Source organism: Oncorhynchus mykiss, chromosome 6 (assembly GCF_057628025.1).
Source record: "Oncorhynchus mykiss isolate SJ-2025 chromosome 6, ASM5762802v1, whole genome shotgun sequence".
NCBI lineage: Eukaryota > Metazoa > Chordata > Actinopteri > Salmoniformes > Salmonidae > Oncorhynchus > Oncorhynchus mykiss.
In genome coordinates, this window is record NC_143027.1 from 41,117,059 (window position 1) to 41,143,265 (window position 26,207).

A 26,207-nucleotide genomic window follows, 5' to 3' on the forward strand; every position below is an offset into this window, starting at 1 on the left:
GGGTAGTGGAATTGTGTGTGTCGTGGTAACTCTGGTTGTCTTGGGTAGTGGAATAGTGTGTGTGTGTTTGTGTGTGTGTAATGTTAACTATGGCTGTCTTGGGTAGTGGAATAGTGTGTGTGTGTAGTGGTAACTCTGGCTGTCTTGGGTAGTGGAATAGTGTGTGTGTGTGTCGTGGTAACTCTGGCTGTCTTGGGTAGTGGAATAGTGTGTGTGTGTCGTGGTAACTCTGGCTGTCTTGGGTAGTGGAATAGTGTGTGTGTGTCGTGGTAACTCTGGCTGTCTTGGGTTGTGGAATAGTGTGTGTGTGTAGTGGTAACTCTGGCTGTCTTGGGTAGTGGAATAGTGTGTGTGTGTGTCGTGGTAACTCTGGCTGTCTTGGGTAGTGGAATAGTGTGTGTGTGTGTGTGTGTCGTGGTAACTCTGGTTGTCTTGGGTAGTGGAATTGTGTGTGTCGTGGTAACTCTGGCTCTCTTGGGTAGTGGAATAGTGTGTGTGTGTGTCGTGGTAACTTTGGCTGTCTTGGGTAGTGGAATTGTGTGTGTCGTGGTAACTCTGGCTGTCTTGGGTAGTGGAATAGTGTGTGTGTGTGTGTGTGTGTCGTGGTAACTCTGGCTGTCTTGGGTAGTGGAATAGTGTGTGTGTGTGTCGTGGTAACTCTGGCTGTCTTGGGTAGATGGAATAGTTGTCTTGTTGTTGGTCATTGTGTTTTTCTGTTTGTCATTCATGCGTGGCAGAGTCAGGGACAGCACATGTCCTAGTCATGGAAGTGTGGTTACTTAGCGTCTACCCTGGCACATTCTTTACACAGAGTCAGGGATGGGGTGGGAACACAGAGAAATAGATGGAGGGAGGGAGGGATAGAGGGTGAATCAGAGACAGGAAAAGGTGGTGGGAAGACGATAGAGGTAGAGAAAGGGGATCGCAATGGAGAGGGAGAGAAATGGGGAGAGAGGAAGAAGGGACCACATAAGAGGGCGAGAAACCGAGAGCAAGAGGGAGAGGGGTTGAGAAGGAGGAAGAGAGAGAAGATCACAGATCTAGGATGCGGTTCGTTGTCTTGCTGTGAAACAGATAAAGAGAGGGAGGAGGGGGGAGAAATCCACGAGAGGACAAGAGCATAACAAATGGAAGTATGTGAGGGATCATACGGAGGGATGCTTGTAGACCCGTGATAAACTGTTACAGACGGAGAGGAAGAGAAAGGCAGGAGAGAGAGAGAGAGGGGAGAGAGAGAGTGAGTGAAAAGAGGGGGGAGAAACAGTGAATGAAAGAAATAGACAGAGAGAAAGAGCAAGGGAGAGAGACAATCGAGCAAAGAGTACTGTCGTCATCTGGAATCTATCAAGTATGGATGGACCCCATGAAAGGCTATAATCACACCATCCCCCAAGCACTGTCTATTAAGTCCCATCTTCGTCTCTCTCTTTCTTCCCCTTTCCTCTCTTCCCCTCTCTCCTCCATTTCGTCTCCTCTTCCTCCCTCTCTTCTGTCCTTCTCCCTCTCTCTCTCTGTCATCTTCCCTTGTTCTCTCTCTCTCTCTCTCTCTCTCTCTGTCCAACCAGCGTGTTGTCCAGGTCTGGTAATGGAGGAGGATGTGAGACGAGGTGGAGGATGTCAGCGTGGTTAGTGTAATGGAAACACAACAACAGCACCAGGACACCTCTAGAACCATTGTTATCCCCTGGACACACTCATACACACGTATATACACCATGTCAATTACACGAATTTCAGTCCCACAAACGCATTGAAGAATCTAAAAAGTTATTGCATTTGTCAATGTGGGTAAAGACCCCCCCCCCCCCTCTTTGTTTTCCTCATATGTCTTACTCCTCTCTCTCTCTCTTTCTTCTCCCTCTTTCTCTCTCCTCTCTCTCACTTCCACTCTTTGAAACAAAGCCATGTCTGCTTAGACAATGATAAGCTATTGGAGTGCTCATTCCAGTCTCCTTTAACAGGTTCACTAGGCTATCAGGCTAATGGCATTCTGTTTTCCTCTGCCCCCTAAAGATGGCATCTTCAAGACCCGGGGAAGGAGGGGAAGGGGGGGGGGGAGAGACTATGCACCTTGAAGTGGGGTAAACCGTGCTCTCTCCTCCTCCCCACCCTTCTCCGCCTTCCATCCTCCTTTCCCCTCTCCTGCGGGATTGCTCTTTCTTTGGCACGGGATCAAACAGCGTTCCTTGGGAAATTAATTTGGGATTCTGGTCATTGGCTGTGGAGAAGGCATTCGAGCCGGTTGACATCTGTTTTAGTGAATACCTAATGGCTGCGTGTCACCAGAGTCAAACACTCTCTTCTCTTTCTCTCTGTCTCTATCTCTATCTCGCACGCTCTCTCTATCTCGCTCTCTCTCTTTTTCTCTCTCTCCTATTATTATTTAGCCACAAGGTTCCCATTAGGGTGATATTCCCCTCTACCCACAGGCCAAAAGTTGGATTAACTGCTTGGATATTAGCTAGTGTAGCTTGTTAAGCATTCCGTTCTTTAGGAGTGTTTTATATTAAATACGTGTGTGTGCGTGCGTGTTTTATTTGTAAAATCTGTGTCCGAAGTATTGCTTAAATGGTATTTAACCAGGTCAGAAATGTAAAATAAATGTTCTCTTAAAGTAAAGCTATGAAAAGAGTGGTTTGTAAGAACAGCCTAGAATCAGTCACTCACTGCGCCTCTGCTGCCCCGGTTACCACGGTGACCGTGACCCAGACGATCTGACACAGGAAAGGGTCATTATGAGGTTAATAGGAGGTCACGAAGGGTCGTTAGTGAGGTCCTGGCAGAGTGACCTCCGTCGGAAGAGTCCAAAACCTGATGAACTAACCGTTTTGAAAAGGCTTAATGGAAGCTTCAATCATGTTTCGGCAATGTGCTTTTCCCTGGACCTTGTGCCATCCACCATTCACTTGATTCACTCTTACTCACATAATGTGTCCTCCTCCTCCTTCTATAATTTGGAGCTTTATTTTCCTGGAAGCTCTGCTTTGGAACATGACCGAGAATGTATGTGGTGTTGATGGCGCTTGGCGTGTACATGTTGAAATGTTTTAATAGAAAACTAAATGTTGGGTAAAATGATGCCTCCGAGTGTTGTGCTGTGATCGAACATAGCTGTGGTTCGATTGAGGTGGTCTTTCTCCCTCTCTCCCTCTCTCTCCCTCTCTCTTAAATCCCCCTCTCTCTCTCCAGCTCATCTCTCTATCCACGCTGCTCCCCCTTCCTTTTTCCTCGTCCTCGCCTCTCTTCATGCTCCAGTCTTTCTCTCTGGCTAGGGAACTAGACGAACAGAGACATTTATGGACCGGCCATATGAGCAGCCCAGACCGTAATACCCCCTCCCTGATCTCCATCCAGATGGGGGGGGGGGTGCACGCGTCTCCCTCTCTTTCTCTCTGCCTAATGGAAGTTCAGGAGTCAGCTCTTTACATTCTGACCCATACTGAACTTGTTCTGATTTGGCAAAATCCGCACACTTTCATGGCAGTAACTGTATTCAATTGGTTATGGCACAGCAGGCGCGTGAGGAGCCCAAGGAAGGGAGTGAGGAAGGCTATGGGGATGTAGCCCGTTGCTTGAGAATTCAATCGGTTACTTATATTATGTAGCCATGTGTCGACTAACTTACGCTCACGTCTGACGGCCGACTCTTCTAGCCCATGGATCAACCTCTCCCGACCCGCGTTTTCTTCTGCAGCGTGGAGGGAAAAACTGCTGTTTAGTGAACCAGCATCCGTCTCACAGCGCCCTAGCGCACGGCGCCCCCCAGAGAAGGAACATTCATAGTGATCGTTTGCGCACGTCAGAGACGTATTTCCTGTCATTAAAGCCACCCGGCGCAATTGAAGTGTCTGCGCTCGGTCATAGTAGTGGGGAAATTGCACGCCACAATATGACTTGTTTCTCCATCCCCCCCACACACACAAATCCCTCTCTCCTTCTCCACCTCATCATATCTATTAGTTCAATGAGCACCCTCCAATTTTTTGCCACTGGGCTAAACATGAACACAGCAGTAATATTGTTCTAACTTATGTCTGTCTCTGTCTCTGTGTGTGTGTGTGTGTGTGTGTGTGTGTGTGTGTGTGTGTGTGTGTGTGTGTCTAAGTGTTGGTTAGTGCTCATTAAAGCGGATGGCCTTCATCAAAAGCATGTAGCAATTAGCAGTGCATCAGCGGGCGGAGTGTATGTTATGGCAGCAGGACAGTGGGTAGTACTGTAAACACCGTGACACCTCTCACACCGGAGATAGGTCAGACTAAAGTATACGTTCCCCCCCCCAGCGGAGATGGATGTACTGCTGGAGGACTGTAAACAAAGAAACGTTGAAAGTGTAGCAGAGCTCAAGAGTTGTACGCCTGTGTGGGAGTGTTGTTGACAGTTTTCCTCTGAGGCCAACGTTGGAAAGCTGTGGTTTACAGTTTATGTCGGTAAACAGTCCATTGACGCCAGAAATGAGACTTGGCTGTCACTTTCAGACGTTGAGCGAGTGTTGGTAACTTCTTTTGTTGTTCGTTCGACGCTGAGGGGCTTTTTGACTTCGTCTAGAAATCATATCTCCCCAGTCCCAAAGAAGAGGAAACAAGAAACAGAAATAAGACCTTCTGTAACGTAGGATTCCCTTCACAGCCTGTTTATCACGGACAAACATTGCACTGTCCATCTCACATCTGAACACAAACACCCACACACCATTCCCTCAGGGCTTATCACTGTCTGCTACGGGCACTGCCCAACCACTCCTGAGACCCGGGTGAGAGAGGTGTGTATCTGTGAGGGGGTGTGGAAGGATGGTGTCGCTTCACAGAACCACAGTGTGTGTTTACTGCTGTGATTGTACCGGACCTGCTTTTCCACAGGGAAGTGATTTAGACAGGAGGGATCAACAGTAAACTTTCAGAGGAGGAGACAGGCGAGGCAGCAGTTAGTTCTTCCCTTTTTATCTGTCTTTAGTTCATTTTCAGTATGAAACCCAGGTAGTTTGTTTTGGTAGTGAAGTGTGGCGTATTCTCAGTTTCGGGAAACATGCCGTGTTGAACAAGTATGACTGAAGGACACGAAACTCTGCCAACATGTTGAAGGCCTTGTCCTCAGCTGATAACAAGGGTTAGGGCTAACTGTGAGCAGGACATCCAATCATATTCATACTCTTCCCCAGTATCATGGGATGAGGTTTGCTAAATGACCTCATCTTCTCTGCTCCTTTTGGCTAACTGTGTGTGTGTGTGTGTCTACTCTCAGATGCAGTGGCTGTCCGTCGCTCCCAGCCAATCGTCTCGCACACGAAGGTTGCCTCCCCAATGACACCCTATTCCCTATACGGTGCACTAGTTTTGACCAGGGCCCCTGGGGCTCTGGTCAAAAGTTGCACACTATATAGGGAATAGGGTGCCATTTGGGATGCACAAATCCTGCTGGGAGCAGAGAGGATGATGGGCATTTATGTGCTCACTTATGACCCCATGGGCTCAGCTCTGAGCAGGCCTGATGACAGGGTCTGGAATCACCACGGCCATATTCCAACATGATAAACGACCCCGCTCAACACCAAAGGAATGTGAATCTCATTTTAACGATGGGTAATGGATCTAGAGCTAGGCATACAGGCGTCCAGCCAACCAGGTCCTAATTTCTCCAACAGACCCCCTCTCTCCGTATGGACGTCCCAAGGATCCCGGCTAGCATCTAACCCTCTGTTATTGGCCTGTGATAACATCCACAGAGAGGCTGAATAAAAGACGGAACACAGGTTTAGAGGAATACAGATGCGTATTTGTATTGATGGTGAATGTAACCCGTCTCACAGCGTACATACAATACGTTTGTGCATGATTGCGTCTGTGTGTGGTATTGACAAAGACGTGTGGAAGGAAACATGTCTTTGTTAAAGTGTCTTTTTGATTTGTACTTGTCCTCAAGTCTACACAGGTGATATATACGAAAGCACTCAAAGTGCAAGACTCTGCTCATGTTCAATTGGAATTCATAATCACGGATAAATAAAAGAAGCCTTTCGTGAACTAACACTCGTACTTGACTCTTTTTTTTCCCCTCTTACTAGCTCTGATTTTGCTGATAGCTAGTTTATTCAGGAAAAAAATGTACTTAACTGTGAATGACTGTGATATGTGGTTGTCCCACCGAGCTGTCTTAAGGTGGATACACTAACTAACTGTAAGTCGCTCTGGATAAGAGTGTCTGCTAAATGACTCAAATGTGAAGGCCAAATAATAATCCAACCTATTGCTGATAGTTATCTTGTAGTCCATCTCAATCTGGGCTTTTTCTCAATCACAAAGACAGGAAGAAGAGCACGCCAGAAACCATACAGTACTATGGTTGTTATATATTTATTGTGATGGCACTGAGCAGGCATTTGCAGTAACAATGACTATATCACTATCTTTTTTTACTGGCAATCTATGTGGCTTGTATTATCCCATCTCCGGATTGTTTCCTTTCTTTGATGTTGAGGACTAGATTCCCATTAAATGACTCCCAGGGGTATATTGGCTTTTTTTTTACATCCAGTTCTATTAGTCCTATGAAAATAAAGTCTTCAAGTTTTTGTCAACAGAATATCTGAAACTCATTGTTGAAAGTGGTCTGAGACAGAGAGAGGTAGAGGTTTATAGGGAAATATCAAATGTTTTTACGACAAGAATCATTTCGAGAAAGCGGTTCCTTCAGAAGTAGAAAATCCGGTCCTCCCTTCCCCTCCTTTCCTCCCCGCGCTCCGCCCCTCCATTTCATTAGGATTAAAGACGGCCTCAGAGCGTTGACGTCTCTCCGCCACCACCTTCTTTTATGCTTTCACCCTTTAGCAGACCTTGAACCGCTTTTCTTTAGACATTTCACGCTGTACACTCTCTCCTTTCTCTCCACATCTAGAATCATCCATTTTCTATTTTCCTGCTGCTTTTGTCCCGCTAGGCAGCCGTGTAATTGCTGGGCGTGTGATGAAAACGCGGCTACGTGTAAGGCTACGGTATTGTACGCACCTAGAGCCATTCTCCTGGCCGCCTCCTTTATTCCCCTTCCATTGTGGCTCGCTGCTAAAGAGATGCGCTACACATGCCTTGTTGGCGGACTGTCTGCAGGCTTTGTGATAGTAAAGGGAGCGCAAGTCCTCAACTATTGTTGCTATTATTTCTCAGCCTGCCTTGTCCGGGTTCTCTGGTCGCACTGTGAAGGAGTAGATTATCTCCACTTTGGTACTAACGCACACACTCTCTCTCTCTTTCTTTCCTTCCTTCCTGCCGCCTCCTGTGCTAAGCCCTGCTGTAGAGTTGTGGCTGTGCCTGGGCCCAGTAAAAGTCCTGAGTAGACATGTTTCCATTAGGGGGTTAAGCCTGTGTGTTTGGAAGGCCCCCATGTTCCACTGATGTAGTTCCACAGACTGCGTTTTCCCGGGGACTCCTTTTTTATGACGGACGTCTACGAGTTATTACGTTAATAAGGATCGTATGTGGGACCGACTGCTACTACCACAAGGGCCCAGGCTTGTACTGTAAACGGATCTGTACAGCCACTGTTCATGTGCTGGTGGGAGAAAGAAAATACATGTAAATAGCGAATTTGAGGATGTTAAAGTACTGTAACGACCTTGTTGATCAACGGCCCGAAACAACGTCACCTACTAAACCGTTCCGTTTTTTTTCTTCAGTGCGGGTAATTCACACGGGCCTCTTAGCTGAAGCCGTGAGTTTTGTATTAAACGGAGAGTGGTTTTCTTTTTCTTTAAGCAGGTATCGAAGTCCTATTACCGAGCCGTGAACAGGCAGCAGTGTTACACCGCGGACAAAGCTTTGAGTAGCACACTCAGCTCCTCAGAGAGTGAAGGTTCCGCGCAGATAAAACACTTTACTAGCTGGAAATTGACGGCTGTCCAAGTCAGAGTGTTCTATTGCTCTCTTTGTGATTTCAAACGCTGGCCAAGGCTGACAAAAGTGCATGCTCAGAGCTGCTCTGCATCAATTTTTAAAAAATGTCTCTGAGAGCCCAATTATACACTTTATATGACCGGAGACATTAGCAGATGTTTTTATTACGACAAATTACATGTCTCTTTGCTGACACTGACAAAAAGATCAACAAAAAACAACGCCATTGTCCTTTAATAATAGGTGTACGAGAAAGGGACACAAACATAGAATATGATGTCCTTTTTCAACTGGAGGAGGAAATGATTGTCCAAAAACTAACTTTCAAAGTTTTAGCGACCCAACAATGATAGAGCGTGAATATGTGCGGTGTGCACTCACCGGTGATCTGGCCGATTCTCTCTGCCTGCTGCCATTAAGATAAGCTATTTGTCCGTTTAAATAACTTGAGAATTTTTATAACTTAAAGTCAAATTAGTCTTTAAAATGTATGCTAATTAGGCTATATAATTTTGCCAATTTAATTCAATTTACTTAGGGAAACTTTAGCTTCCCCTAGCCCTATGCATGCGTCACCTATGAGCCTATACCCATCTACTATCCCCCATAGTAGACAAGTTGACCTATTCTATTGGTCTGCTTGCCGAGAAAGGAATAGCCCAAATTGACTCTGGGACAGTAGTGGGATAATAAATCCCAAATCCATACAACCTAGGCTACATAAAAAAAATGACTTTAAAAAGAAATGAGTCTGATGCAACAGATCAGAACATTATTAGCTCAGCAATGCGCACAAGGCAGTAGGCTACATGTGAATGTGCATTTGGCTACCGGACAATGAAAGAAAGTTGAAAACCAATAGAACATAAGAGAAATGTGCTACTGGTTTCAATGGCATATGAAAGTCTGAAATAATTCTGGTCGGATTTTGCCTAGGCTACTTTAAAGCAAGGTAAAACATGCCTCATAATATGTATTAAAATGCTCAGGTTCCTTACAATCAAGGAGCTCCTGAGTGGCACAGTGGTCTAAGGCACTGCATCTCAGTACTAGAGGCATCTACAGACCCTGATTCGATTCCAGGCTGTATGACAACCGGCCGTGAATGGGAGTCCCATAGGGTGGGCCCAGCGTCGTCCGTGTTAGGGTTTGGCCGGGGTAAGCAGTCATTGTAAATAAGAATTTGTTCTTAACTGACTTACTTGCCTAGTTAAATACAAATAAATGCAAATTCAAACTACATTTTGTTACATTACAGACTTATTCTAAATGGATTAAATAAAACAATTTCCTAATTAATCTGCACACAATACCCCATAATGAGAAAGCGAAAACAGTTTTTTTGAAAATGTATAAAACATTTACATAAGTATTCAGACCCTTTGCTATGAGACTCGGGTGCATCCTGTTTCCATTGATCATCCTTGAGATGTTTCTACAACTTGATTGGAGTCCACCTGTGGTAAATTCAATTGATTGGACATGATTTGGAAAGGTACATACCTGTCTATATAAGGTCCCACAGTTGACAGTGCTTGTCAGAGCAAAAACCAAGCCATGAGGTCGAAGGAATTGTCCGTAGAGCTCCGAGACAGCGTTGAAGGTCCCCAAGAACGCAGTGGCCCCCATCATTCTTAAACGGAAGAAGTTTGGAACCACCAAGAGTCTTCTTAGAGCTGTCCGCCTGGCCAAACAGCAGTTGGGATAGAAGGGCCTTGATCAGGGAGGTTACCAAAACCTGATGGTCACTCTGACAGAGCTCCAGAGTTCCTCTGTGGAGATGGGAGAACCTTCCAGAAGGAAAACCATCTCTGCAGCACTCCACCAATCAGGTCTTTATGGTAGAGTGGCCAGACGGAAACCACTCCTCAGTAAAATGCACATGACAGCCCACTCTGAGTTTTCCAAAAGGCACTAAAGACTCTCAGACCATGAGAAACAAGAATCTCTGGTCTGATGAAACCAAGATTGAACTCTTTGGCCTGAATGCCAAACGTCACGTCTGGAGGAAACCTGGCACCATCCCTATGGTGAAGCATGGTGGTTGCACCATCATACTGTGGGGATGTTTTTCAGCGGCAGGGACTGGGAGACTAGTCAAGATCGAGGGAAATATGAAAGGATCAAAGTACAGAGAGATCCTTGATGAAAACCTCAGGATCTCAGACTGGGGTGAAGGTTCACCTTCCAACAGGACAACGACCCTAAGCACACAGCCAAGACAATGCAGTAGTCTCTGAATGTCCTTGAATGGCCCAGCCAGAGCCCGGAATTGAACCCGTTCGACCATCTCTCGCTAGACCTGAAAATAGCTGTGCAGTGTCGCTCCCCATCTAACCCGACAGACCTTGAGAATATCTTCGGAGAAGAATTGCAGAAACTCCCCAAATATACAGTTGAAGTTGGAGGTTTACAGACACCTTAGCCAAATACATTTAAACTCAGTTTTTCACAATTCCTGACATTTAATCCTAGTACAAAATCCCTGTTTTAGGCCAGTTAGGATCACCACTTTATTTTAAGAATGTGAAATGTCAGAATAATAGTAAAGAGAATGATGTTTTTCAGCTTTTATTTCTTTCATCACATTCCCAGTGCCTCAGAAGTTTACTTACACTCAATTAGTATTTGGTAGCATTGCCTTTAAATTGTTTAACTTGGGTCAAACATTTCAGGTAGCCTTCCACAAGCTTCCCACAATAAGTTGGGTGAATTTTGGCCCATTCCTCCTGACAGAGCTGGTGTAACTGAATCAGGTTTGTTGGACTCCTAGCTCGCGCACGCTTTTTCAGTTCTTCCCACAGATATTCTATAGGATTGAGGTCAGGGCTTTGTGATGGCTACTCTAATACCTTGACATTGTTGTCCTTAAGCTATTTTGCTGTTTTACTGTGGATATAGAGACTTTTGTACCTGTTTCCTCCAGCATCTTCACAAGGTCCTTTACTGTTGTTCTGGGATTGATTTGCACTTTTCGCACCAAAGTACGTTCATATCTAGGAGACAGAACGCGTCTCCTTCCTGAGGGGTATGACGGCTGCGTGGTCCCATGGTGTTTATACTTGCAAACTATTGTTTGTACAGATGAACGTGGTACCTTCAGGTGTTTGGAAATTTCTGTCAAGGATGAACCAGACTTGGTTCCAGACTTTTTTTTTTGAGGTCTTGGCTGATTTCTTTTGATTTTCCCATGATGTCAAACAAAGAGGCACTGAGTTTGAAGGTAGGCCTTGAAATACATCCACAGGTATACCTCCAATTGACTCAAATGATGTCAATTAGCCTATCAGAAGCTTCAAAAGCCATGACATCATTTTCTGGAATTTTCCAAGCTGTTTAAAGGCAAAGTCAACTTAGTGTATGTAAACTTCTGACCCACTGGAATTGTGATACAGTGAATTATAAGTGAAATAATTACTTGTGTCATGCACAAAGTAGATGTCCTGATAGACTTGCCAAAACTATAGTTTTTTAACAAGACATTTGTGGAGTGGTTGAAAAACGAGTTTTAATGACTCCAACCTAAGTGTATGTAAACTTCCGACTTCAACTGTAGGTGTGCCAAGCTTGTAGCGTAATACCCAAGAAGATTTGAGGCTGTAATCTCTGCCAAAGGTGCCTCAACAAAGTACTCAGTAAAGGGATTGAATACTTTTTAAAAATACATTAAAAAAATTTAAAAACTCAACCTGTTTTTGCTTTGTCATTATAGTTTGGTGTGAAGATTGATGAGGGGGGAAATTATTTCATAATAAGGCTGTAACGTAACAACATGTGGAAAAAGTCGAGGGGTCTGAATACTTTCCGAATGCACCGTATATGTTTTCAAAATGCATACTGCGTCCAGCTTATTGCAAAATGTTGTGTGATTCGCTGCTGAAGCATGCCTTCCACTGCCTGTGACTTGCTTTACCAGTTGAGAAATTTAAAATAGTATCTCTTTTTAATCGTGGCCCAAAAACTATTTTTTAACACACGATTGCATTTACAATTGTTGCACATTGATTGTGCTTATTAAAGTGTTGTCTGACAGATTTTCCGCTCAACATCTGTTTGTTGTGATAAAATACATAACGAGTATACACACGCAGTAATTCCACAAAATATTGAAAATTACCCATAGACCAATTGTAATTAACACGATGGGAGACAGAGAGCTGGTCTCAAGCGCAGGGCGCAACAGGTGTTTATTTGTAAAGGACCACAGGAGGAGGCAGGTAGCTGTTTCCAGGGGCAGGCAGGAGGTCATACACAGGGGTTCCAAAAAGGCAACAGTAAAGGCAGGGAAAAGTCTAGAAACGTCGTCCGAGAGATCAGGCAATAGGTTGATAACAGGAAATCCGATATGCTAAAGTACAGGCAGAGAATAGGCAAAAGGTGTGGTTAGTGAGGCAGGCAAAAACTATCGTACACGGGAGGATCTAAATTACTGGAAAAACTGAGCTCTGAATTGAAGTGTGTCACAAAACAAACAATACCTCTCAATGATGGGGTGCAAAGAACTGAACTAAATAGTGTGTGATAATTACATACAGGTGTGTGAACAGGGATCTGGAGAATGAGCAGCATTCAGGGGATCTACGTGTTTGAGAGTGAGTTGGAAGTAGACGTTACCCCAATAAGCATGACCAGTCCATTGTATTTACATCAACTGGTATTTCCACCAATGAATAGGCTAAAATTCATTATTTCGCAATGGGATTTTTTTGTTTTGTTTCCTGGGCAATTTTATTTATCATTTTTTTAAAACAAATTTAACGACCAAAGGCCGGCTATTATCGGCTAATGGAAACCCCTTGTGTGTGTTTCTGAGTGTGTGTACTGTGCTGATTTACCTCTGTGTGTGTTTCTGGGTGTGTGTGTTGTGATGATTTACCTCTGTGTGTGAGGAGATGGTTGTATTATTGTTTACCTATGTAAATGTGACAGTGACAGGGAGTCAAAACACTCTGAGCCCCAGGGAGACGCCACCAGGCACATCTCACGCTCTCTCTCTCTCGCGCTCTCTCTCTCGCACGCTCTATCTTGCATTCTCTCGCTCGCACTCTCTCTTGCATTCTCTCTCTCGCACTCTCTCTTGCATTCTCTCTCTCGCGCTCTCTCTCTCATTGTGTCACACTTCTCGCTCACACGCTCTCTCACTCTGTGTGTCTCACTTCTCTTGCTCTCTCCACCTCTCACGTTCTCTCTTCACTTCCTTTCTCTCTCTCCTCTCTTGTAGAGTCGCGTCATACACAGAGCTGTTCTGTTTTCTTGTCTGAATTCTGTATTTTGTGAAGTGTTTTATTGTCTTGCCTACAGTTAATTTATGTGTTTTCCAATTCTCATTCTCTTTGCTCATCTCCTCTTGTCACTTCTTCATCACTTCTTTCTCCCTCGTTCTCTCTTCATTTTCTACCTCTCTCTCTCTCCCTCTTTATTTTCTACCTCTCTCTCTCTCCCTCTTTATTCTATGCCACTCACACTAATCACTCAGCTGTAGAGTTGTTTTGTTGTCATGGCAACTCCTTTGTTGTCATAGTAACTCCCCTTGTTGGCTGTTGAGGGTTGAGCCAGTAGCGGGTAGCGACAGGTAGTCGAACACAGAGTTCTGGACACTAATTGGCCCGTCATATTCCTTGATACAAATGTAGGAACGCCTATGAAGCATTTATCGCTTTACCTTACTGGACAAATAAAGATCAATGCTCAAACAAGCACAGAAGAAAACAACATGAATACAAGAGTCAACCACTTATGGGTTCAGAAACATATATTCCTACACACGGTCCTGTCCTAAGTGAAGCCATAGTAATGTCTGTACATCTCCCATCATCATTCTTACCCCACCAGCAGCAGCAGCATTGCTCCTGGCACTAGGACTACCGGTACATTTATATATTGTAGCATAGATATATTTTGCGTACTAAGCCCCTCATCCATGTGAGTGTGTGTTACTTTCTCTCTCGGTGTTCTAGTGGGCACACTCCGCCCAGGGCCTTTTGTCATGGTAGCTCGACATGATTGAAAGAGAGTGGATCACTAATTCATGTCAGCTGAGCGCGGGACAGGAGCATGGGGGAACCCAAGGGTAGGCAGGTGCTTGTTGCTTCTCAATCAGGGGGATTCTTTAATGTGACACGCACTGTGCCGTCTTCCGCCTTAGATTCTCTCCTCGCTTCTACTCTTCATCGCCTCTCATCCCAGCTGGGTCTCATGAAAGACCTCTCTGGCTCACTGTCTCACTTTTTTTTTTCTATCAATCTCTCGTGCTATCGCTCGCTCCCTCCCTCAATTTTTGTCTCTCTCTCTGCATTTCTCTCCCTCTGCCTCTCTGTCTGCCCCCCCCCCCCTATTTCTCCGATGTTGGCTCTAATTGGGTTTGCCCTGACCCCAGAGATCAGGGCACACAGTAACAAGCTCTCGGAGGAAACATCACTCTCCTTCCTCATCCCTCCATCCGTTACCCCTCTATCGCTGCTCAATGTGCTCATTTGTCAGCCTGGATGGTCACTAATGCTGCAGCACTAATATACTCCACGGAGAATAATGATCCATGGGACTTAATGGTTCTTCCGTCTCAGCTCCCCAGTTTGACTGGTGGGTCAGTTTGACCAGTTGGCTCTACTTCTCACGTTTGATGAGATCTGAGTGGGTCTTTGCCGTTTTCTCTACCGTGACCACCACAGATAGAGTGTGGCGTGTCAGGTTCCCCGTTTTTGTCCAGAACGGCGCCACGTTTCGCAGAATAACCGAATTAGTGGAGCTGTGTGCATTTGAACTCGTACTAGACCAACATTTACAGTTTAGAATGAGCCGGTAACGGGTTTAGAGTGACCGCATGTCTATTAGAGGGCATGGTTCACGGTCTGGACTGCGTATCAGGTCACCTCAGCTGTGGGGGAGTGGGGTTTGCAGGGATATGGAAACAGCATTAGTTGTGTGGAGAGCAAGGTACTGTCTGTCGCCTGATGGTCTAACAATGGTCCTCAATGATCTTTTCATGGGCGCCACTGAAACGCATCAAACTGCAGTAAATTTACAGGAATCTTTTTCCTCCATTTGGATAATCGTCTTCAGTGGAAATGGAAAGAGAGGTGGATGCGAGGGAGAGGAGACGGGAGGGAGAGGCACAATGCAATATAAAAGGTTCTCTATCTATGTGGATTCAGACCAGTGAACTCAAGCTAATGGGGTGGGGTCCATGTTGGGAGGCAGATTCACTCGATACAGCCGGAATAGTCCATGTACCCATTCTTGTTGCTACTGTCACATATGCTTTTCTTATTGGCTTTTATCTTTGAGTCTTCCGTTTGCAAATGTGTCACACCACAAGGTGTAATACATGAGAATACTTATCCATGTTGTGTTTCATATGCGAGAGCATATTTATCATATCACATAAAAATTGGAGAATCACACATGCGGATGGAAAAATATGAGCCCGGTAAATGCGATTTGTCTCAATTCAACTGGAAATGTGTTGTATTGACTCTCCGGTGAAATGGTTGTAACCCAAATAGCGCCCTATTCCCTACAGTATACTTCATGGGCACTGGTCAAAAGTGGTACACTATCGGGAATAGGGTGCCATTTGGGACCGAAGCCATGGAACAATGGAATAGTTTTCTGCTTGTGATCCTGATTCTCTGGAGGGAGTGTGTGACATGAGGTGTTTGTGATGATGGGGATTGAAGGTTCTATCCTGTGACAGTGTTCTACTCCTTCCTGTTGTCACAGGGTACCATTGTTCAACATGTCATCGCATTGTCACAAAAATCATTGACTTGGAAAACATGAGTATTATTCAGATTAGGTCCTGTTGTCATAAAGCTTTACACAATTACATCAGATCTTTTCACATCAGATATTCTTCAAAAGACCCATATCTGATGTGAAAATATCTGATGTAATTGGTCAAAAGATCAGAATTGGGCTGCCTGTGTAAACACAGCCTACATCCCAATTCAAACGGAAAGCATTTGGAAATAGAATGCGTTTGACTGAATGACAAAGAAAAGACGGGCCGCGAGCGTCAACCGTGTCTACAGCATCATACTGTAGCTTATGAAATTAGAAAGCAAGTCTATTTTTCTGGCGTCTACGTGGAGCAATACTGGTAAAGTAAGCAGATGAAATGTGAGGGTCGTTTGTAGGAAAGGAATTAGTTGAGTTGTTCAAATGGTATTGGTCACATATTATTTAGCAGATGTTATTGCGGGTGTAGCGAAATGCTTGTGTTCCTAGCTCCAACAGTGCAGTAGTATCTAACAGTTCACAACAATACACACAAATCTAAAGTAGAAGAATAGAGTTAAGAAATATATAAATATTAGGACGAGCTGTCGGAGTGGCATTGACTAAAATACAGTAGAATAGAATACCGTATATACATATGAGATGAGTAAAGCAGTATGTAAAACATAATTAAAGTGATGAGTGTTCCATTATTAAAATGACTGTGTCTATAGGTCAGCAGTCTCTAAGGTGCAGGGTTGATTAACCGGGTGTTAGCCAGCTAGTGATGGCTATTTAACAGTCTGACGGCCTTGAGATAGAAGCTGTTTTTCAGTCTCTCGGTCCCAGCTTTGATGCACCTGTACTGACCTCGCCTTCTGGATGGTAGCGGGGTGAACAGGGCGTGGCTCGGGTGGTTGATGTCCTTGATGATCTTTTTGGCCTTCCTGTGACATCAGGTGCTATAGGTGTCCTGGAGGACAGGTAGTTTGCCCCCGGTGATGCGTTGTGCAGACCGCACCAGCCTCTGGAGAGCCCTGCGGTTGCGGGCAGTGGAGTTGCCGTACCAGGCTGTGACAGGATGCTCTCAATTGTGCATCTGTAAAAGTTTGTGAGGGTCTTAGGGGCCAAGCCGAATTTCTTCAGCCACCTGAGGTTGAAGAGACGCTGTTGCGCCTTCTTCACAACACTGTCTGTGTTGGTGGACCATTTCAGATCGTCAGTGATGTGAAGCTTTCCACCTTCTCCCACTGCGGTCCCATCGATGTGGATAGGGGCGTGCTCTCTCTGAAGTCCCCGATCAGCTCCTTCGTTTTGTTGACGTTGAGGGAGAGGTTATTTTCCTGGCACCACTCTGCCAGGACCCTTACCTCCTCCTTGTATGCTGTCTCATCATTGTTGGTAATCAGGCCTACAACTGTTGTGTCGTCTGGACACTTGATGATTGAGTCGGAGATGTGCGTGGCCATGCAGTCATGGGTGAACAGGGAGTACAGGAGGGCGCGGCCCGTCAGGAAGTCCAGGACCCAGTTGCACAGGGCAGGGTTCAGACCCGGGGACCCGAGCTTAATGATGCGCTTGGAGGGTACTATGGTGTTGAATGCTGAGCTATAGTTAATGAACAGCATTCTTACATAGGTATTCCTCTTACCCAGGTGGGATAAGGCAGTGTGCAGTGTGATGGCGATTGCTTCATCCGTGGATCTGTTGGCGCGGTATGCAAATTGTAGTGGGTCTAGGGTGACAGGTAAGGTAGAGGTGATATGATCCTTGACTAGTCTCTCAAAGCACTTCACGATGACAGAAGTGAGTGCTTCGGGGCGATAGTCATTTAGTTCAGTTACCTTTGCCTTCTTGGCCACAGGAACGATGGTGGCCATCATGAAGCATGTGGGGACAACAGACTGGGATAGGGAGCGATTGAATATGTCCGTAAACACACCAGCCAGCTGGTCTGCGCATGCTCTGAGGACGCGGCTAGGGATGCCGTCTGGGCCGGCAGCCTTGCAAGGGTTAACACGTTTAATTGTCTTACTCAAGTCGGCCAGAGAGAACGAGAGCCCACAGTCCTTGGGAGCGGGCCGCTTCGGTGGCACTGTGTTATCCTCAAATGGGCGAAGAAGGTGTTTCTGCTTGTCCGGTGACCGCGACACGGCTGGTTTTCCCTTTTTAATCTGTGTTTGTCTGTAGACCCTGCCACATACAGTGGGGCAAAAAAGTATTTAGTCAGCCACCAATTGTGCAAGTTCTCCCACTTAAAAAGATGAGAGAGGCCTGTTATTTTCATCATAGGTACACTTCAACTATGACAGACAAAATGAGAAAAAAAATCCAGAAAATCACAGGATTTTTTATGAAATTATTTGCAAATTATGGTGGAAAATAAGTATTTGGTCAATAACAAAAGTTTATCTCAATACTTTGTTATATACCCTTTGTTGGCAATGACAGAGGTCAAACGTTTTCTGTAACTTCACAAGGTTTTCACACACTGTTGCTGGTATTTTGGCCCATTCCTCCATGCAGATCTCCTCTAGAGCAGTGATGTTTTGGGGCTGTTGCTGGGCAACACGAACTTTCAACTCCCTCCAAAGATTTTCTATGGGGTTGAGTATTTTTTGCCCCACTGTACGTACCTGTGTTTCGATCTTCCCTATGTTACGTAGACTAAAGACGTAGTTTAAAATGTATTGGGCTGTAAGCTAAGGTTTGTCAGTCAAATAAGTTACATGATTTGAAACAATTCGCAGTCTACCTGTGGTTATTTCGATCGTAGGCATATAGCCTAGGCAGGTTACGTCCGGAAAACTCAAGGACTCCGATTTCAAAAGAGAATAATGTTCATGTAGACGAGAGAGACTTGTAGAAGAGAGAGACTCGCAATTATATGCTACAAACGTCCTCCTGAGCTAGCAAAGCAAAGTGAGTTGAAGGTGAGTCAAAAGGAACCCACAACAATAACTCCCAGGGCCTGTTTATTGTGGATTTTCATGACAGTTATACGCTACGCAGTGTATGTGAATTGACGCTGGCTACTCTAACATGCACCTTTCATGCCATTGACGGGCCGTGATTTCGGCTTAAAAGACTCTACTCAGAGATGCTTTTATGAATACAGGCCCAGAACTTGAAAGGCCCAGCGTTCAGCTGTAGGAGACAGTGGGGCGTCATACTATCCCACTCTAACCTCATGGGAAAGCCCCCGTGTGCATTTGACGAAATGAAATATGCAGCATAATCCGGACCAAAAAAACATCTGAGGGATTTGCTGAAGGTTAATGGGTCAAACGCATTGATCAAACCAGTGTTGCTAACTCTCGGCTCATTAGGACCATTTACAGGAAATCATCTGAAACAGCTTCTCTGATCTTCCTCCGGCCTCCCCTGGAGTGCGCGCACACACACACACGCGTGCGCTCACGCTCGAACATGCGCACACAGACATGCGTGCACGTGCACACACACGTTCACAGGGGGGGGTCTCTAGGGTGCCAGGGTAGAGAGACTGGGCCGAATGCAGATATTCCACCACTGAGCTCCTTTGAAGTGTAACACACACACACACACACACACACACCCTCCCCGTCCGCTGCGTTATCGTAGGCCCTGGTTTGTGGGCTCTAATGAGAGCAGATCATGGTTAATTATTGATCAGTGTAAGTGTTAGGAGAAGCACACAGTGAATATATGAACAGATATGTCCCTGGAGCTGTCATGGTTAACCTATAGTGGGGAACACTGCCTGCCGTGAGTGCGTAGAAGTCGTAAGCGTAGAACCAGACCCTGTGTGTTTTGAAAACTCTTCGGGTGATCCGGCGCTTTCCTCTCATCCCCCCTGTTTCTCTGTCTTTTCCTCCCAGGTGTGTGGAGATCATCGCCAAGGAGGGGAGGAGCCTCAAAGAACTCTACCTGGTCTCCTGCAAGATCACAGACCACGGTAAAAAATGGCATTCTATATGCTATATTTCTACAACTAACTTTGGGTGAGAGTTACTGTACTGTGTGTGTGTGTGTGTGTGTGGTGTGTGTGTGAGCGCGCTCCAGGGCTTTCATTGAGTAACTTCCGTCTAAGCTGACCTCAGAAAGTTGACTGTGTGTCTCTTCCTCTGGGCTCTGTCCTCTCTCACCCCTTTCACCTCTACTGGCATCATCTGAACACCTCATCTATAATCCACACATATCTGATCTCAAATCCGTCTGAACTTCTCTCTCTCCTCTGGAAGAATTGTAATACTCCAACTATTACCGGTACAGTAATAGTTTATAAAACATGTTTGCATGTCCAGACCTTGGTCGTGTGGACGTTCCCACTGCAAACTCACATGACTTATATGTTGGTGTCCCCCCCCCCCCCCCCCCCCCCCCCCCCCAGAGTAAGATCCTATGGTGTCTTAGCCTGGTCTGTGTTGGTTAGGGGAACACTTGTGTTCATGTCTCGAATCGTTCAGGGGTTCCACTGCCATGTGTTTCCCCTCTAGCCGACCCATAGTGAGTGTAATCACTGGACCACTCCCCTTCAGAGTCTCTGTGAACCGTGGACCGACCACTTGATAAATGACCACAATAGTACATTAGTGCGCACTCTCTCTCTCTCTCTGTCTCTCTCTCTCTCTCTGTCTTTCTCTCTCTGTCGCTCTGTGTGTGCAACACTCACTACCAGGTTCCAAACGGCCTCTGGAAGCAACGTCAGCACATTAACTTGCTTGTTGGGAGCTTCATGAAATGGGTTTCCTTGGCCGAGCAGCTGCACACAAGCCTAAGATCAACATGCAAAATGGCGAGCGTCGGCTGGAGTGGTGTAAAGCTCGCCACCATATGACTCTGGAGCAGTGGAAACGCCTTCTCTGGAGTGACGAATCACGATTCACCATCTGGCAGTCCGACAGACCAATATGAGTTTGGCGGATGCCAGGAGAACGCTACTTGCCCGTATGCATAGTGTCAACTGTAAGGTTTTATGGGGGAGGAATAATGGTCTGGGGCTGTGTTTCATGGTTCAGCCCGGGCCCCTTAGTTCTCGTGAAGGGGAATCTTAACACTACAGCGTACAATGACATTCTAACTTTGGCAACAGTTTGGGGAAGGCCCTTTACTGTTTCAGCATGACAATGCCCCCGTGCACACAGTAAAGTCCATACAGAAATGGTTTCGGTGTGGAAGAACTTGACAGGCCTGCACAGAGCCCTGACCTCAACCCCATCGAACACATTTGGGATTAATTGGAACAGCGACTGCGAGCCGAATCGCCCAACATCAGTGCCCCGACATCACTAATGCTCTTGTGGCTGAATGAAAGCAAGTTCCCGCAGCAATGCTCCAACATCTAGTGGAAAGCCTTCCCAGAAGAGTGGAGGCTGTTAAAGCAGCAAAGGGGGGACCAACTCCATATTAATGCCCATGATTTCGGAATGAGATGTTCCCGCGAGCAGTTGTCCACATACTTTTCCACGTATGTTTGTGTGCGTGGCCGAATAGAGACGCCCTCTCTCCTCTCTCCGAGATCTAATAGAATAATGGTTTGCTTTCCTGCTCCAGCCTTTGATAAATGCAATCAAAGCACTGAGCTTTCCATCTGCCATTCTGGGCCAGTCTGTTCCGCCCATCTCCTACTCAAATGACTCTATATTAATGGCCTCTTGAACAACAGTTGAGATGTCCACAAGCCCCTTGTGATTAAGTGTTCCGTTTTCCCCCGTCATTCGCTTCCTGCGTGTTTGCTTTTTATTCGAGAGAATGGGGGAGGTGGCGAGGGAGGGGGGGTAGAGAGAGAAAAAGAGAAGGAAGGAAAGAGCTTTTGGTAATGGACATGTCATTACACTTTAAACTTCTAATGATGTTGTTCAGAACAACTCATTTCGCTTGTGATGTATCAGGTTGTAACAGCAGAGATGTAGGGGAGAGAGAAAAGGGACCAATTGTATGGCACTAACCTGGCAGGATATACTAAAGTCATTTACTCTCATACTGAAAGCCCCTATTAGGCCTGATAACCAAAACCTCCTGGCCTCGCTTAGTCCAACACACACACGCACACACACACACACTCACACACATACATACACACACACACACACACAAAATGCATGCTTCTAACTGTAAATCCCTGCCTTCCTTATGTTCATTGCATTGGTAAATGTAAAAAAAATACCAAAGTTGAAGAAATATGTTAATATGCAGTTCACACACACACACACACACTACAAACACTACACACACTCCTAACTGAAACCTCATGTCGTGGTAAAGCCCTCTTTCATGTCGTTTGGTCAGTAATTGTGTTGAGAACAGGCTAAAGCACTGCCGGGCCTGCCTGGATTTACAGCAATGACACACACTTCCCCTCTCTAACTACTCTGCTGTGAGTGACGCACTCTCTCTTTCTCTCTCTCTCTTTCTCTCTCTGTCTCTCTCTGTCTCTCCCTGTCTCTCTCTCTCTCTGTCTCTCTCTCTCTCTCTGTCTCTGTCTGTCTCTCTCTCACACACACACAATGTGCTGGGCTGTGATGAAGCTGTTACTCGAGGGTTTATGAGAGTGATGTGTACCTGAGTGAGCCAGTCAGAGACTGCTGTGGAGGGAGCAGCGTTAGAGACTGCTGTGGAGGGAGCAGCTTTAGAGACTGCTGTGGAGGGAGAAGCGTTAGAGGCTGCTGTGGAGGGAGAAGCGTTAGAGACTGCTGTGGAGGGAGCAGCGTTAGAGACTGCTGTGGAGGGAGAAGCGTTAGAGACTGCTGTGGAGGGAGAAGCGTTAGAGATTGCTATGGAGGGAGCAGAGTTAGAGACTACTGTGAAGGGAGCAGCGTTAGAGACTGCTGTGGAGGGAGCAGCGTTAGAGACTGCTGTGGAGGGAGCAGCGTTAGAGACTGCTGTGGAGGGAGCAGCGTTAGAGACTGCTGTGGAGGGAGCAGCGTTAGAGACTGCTGTGGAGGGAGAAGCGTTAGAGACTGCTGTGGAGGGAGCAGCGTTAGAGACTGCTGTGGAGGGAGCAGCGTTAGAGACTGCTGTGGAGGGAGCAGCATTACACCACCCAATCCGGACACACACAAATTGATTTTGATTTTGTCAACTGGGACAGGTCAAAAAGTTTTAAACATTATGGCAATTTAGCTAGCTAGCTTGCAGTTGCTAGCTAATTTGTCCATGGATATACATTTTGGGTTGTTATTTTACCTGAAATGCACAAGGTCCTCTACTCTGACAATTAATTCACACATAAAACAGTCAACCGAATCGTTTCTAGTCATCTCTCCTCCTTCCAGGCTTTTTCTTCTTTGCACTTTATATGGCGATTGGCAACTAACTTTCATAATAAGGTATATTACCACAACCGACCTCAGTTCATCTTTCAATCACCCACGTGGGTATAACCAATGAGGAGATGGCACTTGGGTATATGCTTCCAAAAACCAATGAGGAGATGGGAGAGGCAGGACTTGTATCACGTTCTGCGTCACAAATAGAGGTGACGCAGAACAAATAGAGGTGACGCCGAACAAATAGAAGTGACGCAGAACAAATAGAGGTGACGCAGAACAAATAGAGGTGACGCAGAACAAATAGAGGTGACGCAGAACAAATAGAGGTGACGCAGAACAAATAGAAGTGACGCAGAACAAATAGAGGTGACGCAGAACAAATAGAGGTGACGCAGAACAAATAGAGGTGACGCAGAACAAATAGAGGTGACGCAGAACAAATAGAAGTGACGCAGAACTTCTAGCACACGCAGACGCCCGTTGAAACGCGCGAGCAGTGTGGGTGCAATGATTGAATAACATGTATGTGTACATTCATTTTGCGACACTCGAGCACGCGACGCGACCGGTGTGGTCAGCGTTGTAGAGACTGTTGTGGAGGGAGCGGCATTAGAGACCGTGGCAACAGGACAGAAGACATGTCACGATGCAAACGCCTAAACACACCTCCACACTCTCTGTTTATCTCTGTTTTTCTTTCTCTTCTCTGTTTCTCTGTAGATGCCGGCAGACATTTGCTTCAGTCCCAGCTCAGCTTTGCTGTTAACAGTCTTCTCTCTCTTTCTCTCCTTCTCTCTCTCTCCTCTCTTTTCTCTCTCTCTCTCCCCACACACACACACCACACACCACACACACACACACACACACACACACACACACACACACACACAGGACTATCCACCAGTAAAGACCATTTCAGGTGACTGCATCCTTTCACAACATAGCTCTCAGTGGTATTTGGGAAAACTAGCAGCCACACAACCATTACCCAGAACCCTCTCCTCTCTCAAGATATTGGAAAGTGCCCACTTGTATGTTTCCTCACGGTCACTGTCAACGTTTGTTGACAATTTTGTCGTCTTGGTTTGGAAAGAAAAACAGGCCTAGATGTTGTTTTTGTGGGAGCTGTTTTTGGAATGTTTGCGGCCATCATGGACATACAACATGTCTGTTTTAAAAGTGACCTTTTGTTCATTGCCATTTTGAGCACTTAAATCTAAGAGTATGAGGAAAGCACTTTAAAAGCTTATTTCCTAAGAAGATGAGAGGTATTTGGAGTGCAGCTAGATGTGTGTCCTTATATCTCGACCTGGTGTTGAACTAGCCTTGTTCATTGAGTGCTTGGTGCATGTTTTGAACTCACCTTGTTCATAAGTGCTGGGCACAGGACATGTTTTGTGTTGAACTACCCTTGTACCCGAGTGCTGGGTACATCTGCGTCCTCCTGAACAGATGTTGAGAGCCAGGGACATGATGTGGATGGGTCTCTCTTTATCAGCCAATATTAATCTCTCTGAGTGGCCCTCTGCACTTAAGACCTAAAGCTCAATACCTGACCACGATCATGTCACATCAATATCCAGCTCAACTCTGCCGTCAGCTGTCTCATTCAAAAGCCCATATGATTTTGTGCGCTTGCGTGTGCATATAAGGTGCGTGTGTGTGATGTTTCTACATTGCTCTGCCGAAACATGACGCTGATTAGGAAGCTTGTAAGACTTCTCTCTCTCTCTCCCTGCCAATCCCATGTATCGATCCCGTCTCCTCTGTCTGTCTCTATAATGGAAGTGGACAGGGGAGTGTTTGCCCGAGAGTCACTTGGTTCCAGTGTCCGTTTATGTGGTTGTGTTGCTGCCAGTCGAAAGGATATTCAGAGGAATCTGTTGGTGTGTGTTCCCTCTCTGTCACAGGGCTTTACCGTGTGTTACACAGTCAGTCCATCGTTAAGAGCGGGCCCAGACCCAAGGTTAATAACTGCTGCGGGTAGTCGAGCGTTGGGCCAGGAACCGAAAGGTCGCTGGTTCGAATCCTCGAGCCGACTAGCTGAAATAGCTGAGCGAGACACTTAACCCTAGTTGCTCCTCTAAACCACTCTGGATAAGAACTAAATGACTAAAGTTTACAAATGTAAATGTCTCCCTAGCAAGATAAGTCTGTACCCCTTACTGTGTTTTTCTGTCTTTCACCTGAAATACTCTTTAGCCTCGTGGCCTACCACCTGCTCTGGAATGATGCAAGCTTGTAAAAACCTCTCTCATACTGCCAATCCTGTGTATCGATTACTTCTCCTCTGTCTGTCTGACTGCTTTCTCCAAGTAAGAAAACCTTGAGACCTTTATTGACTTACGGTAGTCATCCATTCCTCTATGTTTCTGTCCTCCACCTTCCTCGTCTCTCCCTGGCCGGTCGTGTGTACAGCGCATTCCGGAAAGCACTCAGACCCCTTCACTTTTTCCACATTTTGTCACGTTACAGCCTTATTCTAAAATGGATTACATAGTTTTTCCCCCCCTCATCAATCTACACACAATACCCCTTAATGACAAAGCAAAAACAGGTTTTTAGAAAATGTTGCTCAATAAAATATTTAAAAAACGGAAATATCACATTTACATAAGTATTCAGACCCTTTCCTCAGTACTTTGTTGAAGAACCTTTTGCTGCGATTATAGCCTCGAGTTGTCTTGGGTACAAGGTTGGCACACCTGTATTTGGGGAGTTTCTCCCATTCTTCTCTGCAGATCCTCTCAAGCTTTTCCAGGTTGGATGGGGAGCGTTGCTGCACAGCTATTTTCAGGTCTCTCCAGAGATGGAGCAGATTTTCATGAAGGATCCATCAGTGCTTTGCTCTGTTCATCTTTGCTTCGATCCTGACTAGTCTCCCAGTCCCTATGGCTGAAAAACATCTCTACAGCATGATGCTGCCACCACCATGCTTCACCATAGGTATGGTGTCAGGTTTCGTACAGATGTGAAGCTTGGCATTCAGGCCAAATAGTTCAAGCTTGGTTTCATCAGACCAGAGAATCTGGTTTCTCGTGGTTTGAGAGTCTTTAGGTGACTTTTAGGTGACTTTTTTTTTAGGTGACTCATGTGCCTTTTACTGAGAAGTGGCTTCCGACTGGCCACTCTACCATAAAGACCTGATTGGTGTAGTGCTGGTTGTCCTTCTGGAAGGTTCTCACATCTCAACAGAGAAACTCTGGAGCTCTGTCAGAGTGACCATATGGTTCATGTTCACCTCCCTTACCAAGGCTCTTCTCCCTCGATGGCTCAGTTTGGTTGGGCGACCAACTCCAGGAAGAGTCTTGGTGGTTCGAAACTTCTTCCATTTAAGAATGCTGCAGACATTTGTTGG

At 45.8% G+C, this 26,207-nt stretch overlaps 1 protein-coding gene across 3 annotated transcripts in view; it reads left to right on the plus strand.

The window, feature by feature from the left end:
- fbxl17 (F-box and leucine rich repeat protein 17) overlaps nt 1–26,207 on the plus strand; it is a 322,953-nt gene that overhangs the window by 204,312 nt on the left and 92,434 nt on the right. For 2 of the 3 annotated variants that reach the window (XM_021606509.3, XM_090237947.1), the window contains exon 9: nt 19,457–19,533. In XM_021606509.3, the coding sequence (XP_021462184.2) occupies nt 19,457–19,533 (77 nt within the window). Of the gene's footprint in view, nt 1–1,565; nt 6,020–19,456; nt 19,534–26,207 lie in introns of those variants that run through there. The other variant, XM_090237948.1, reaches the window with a different exon arrangement.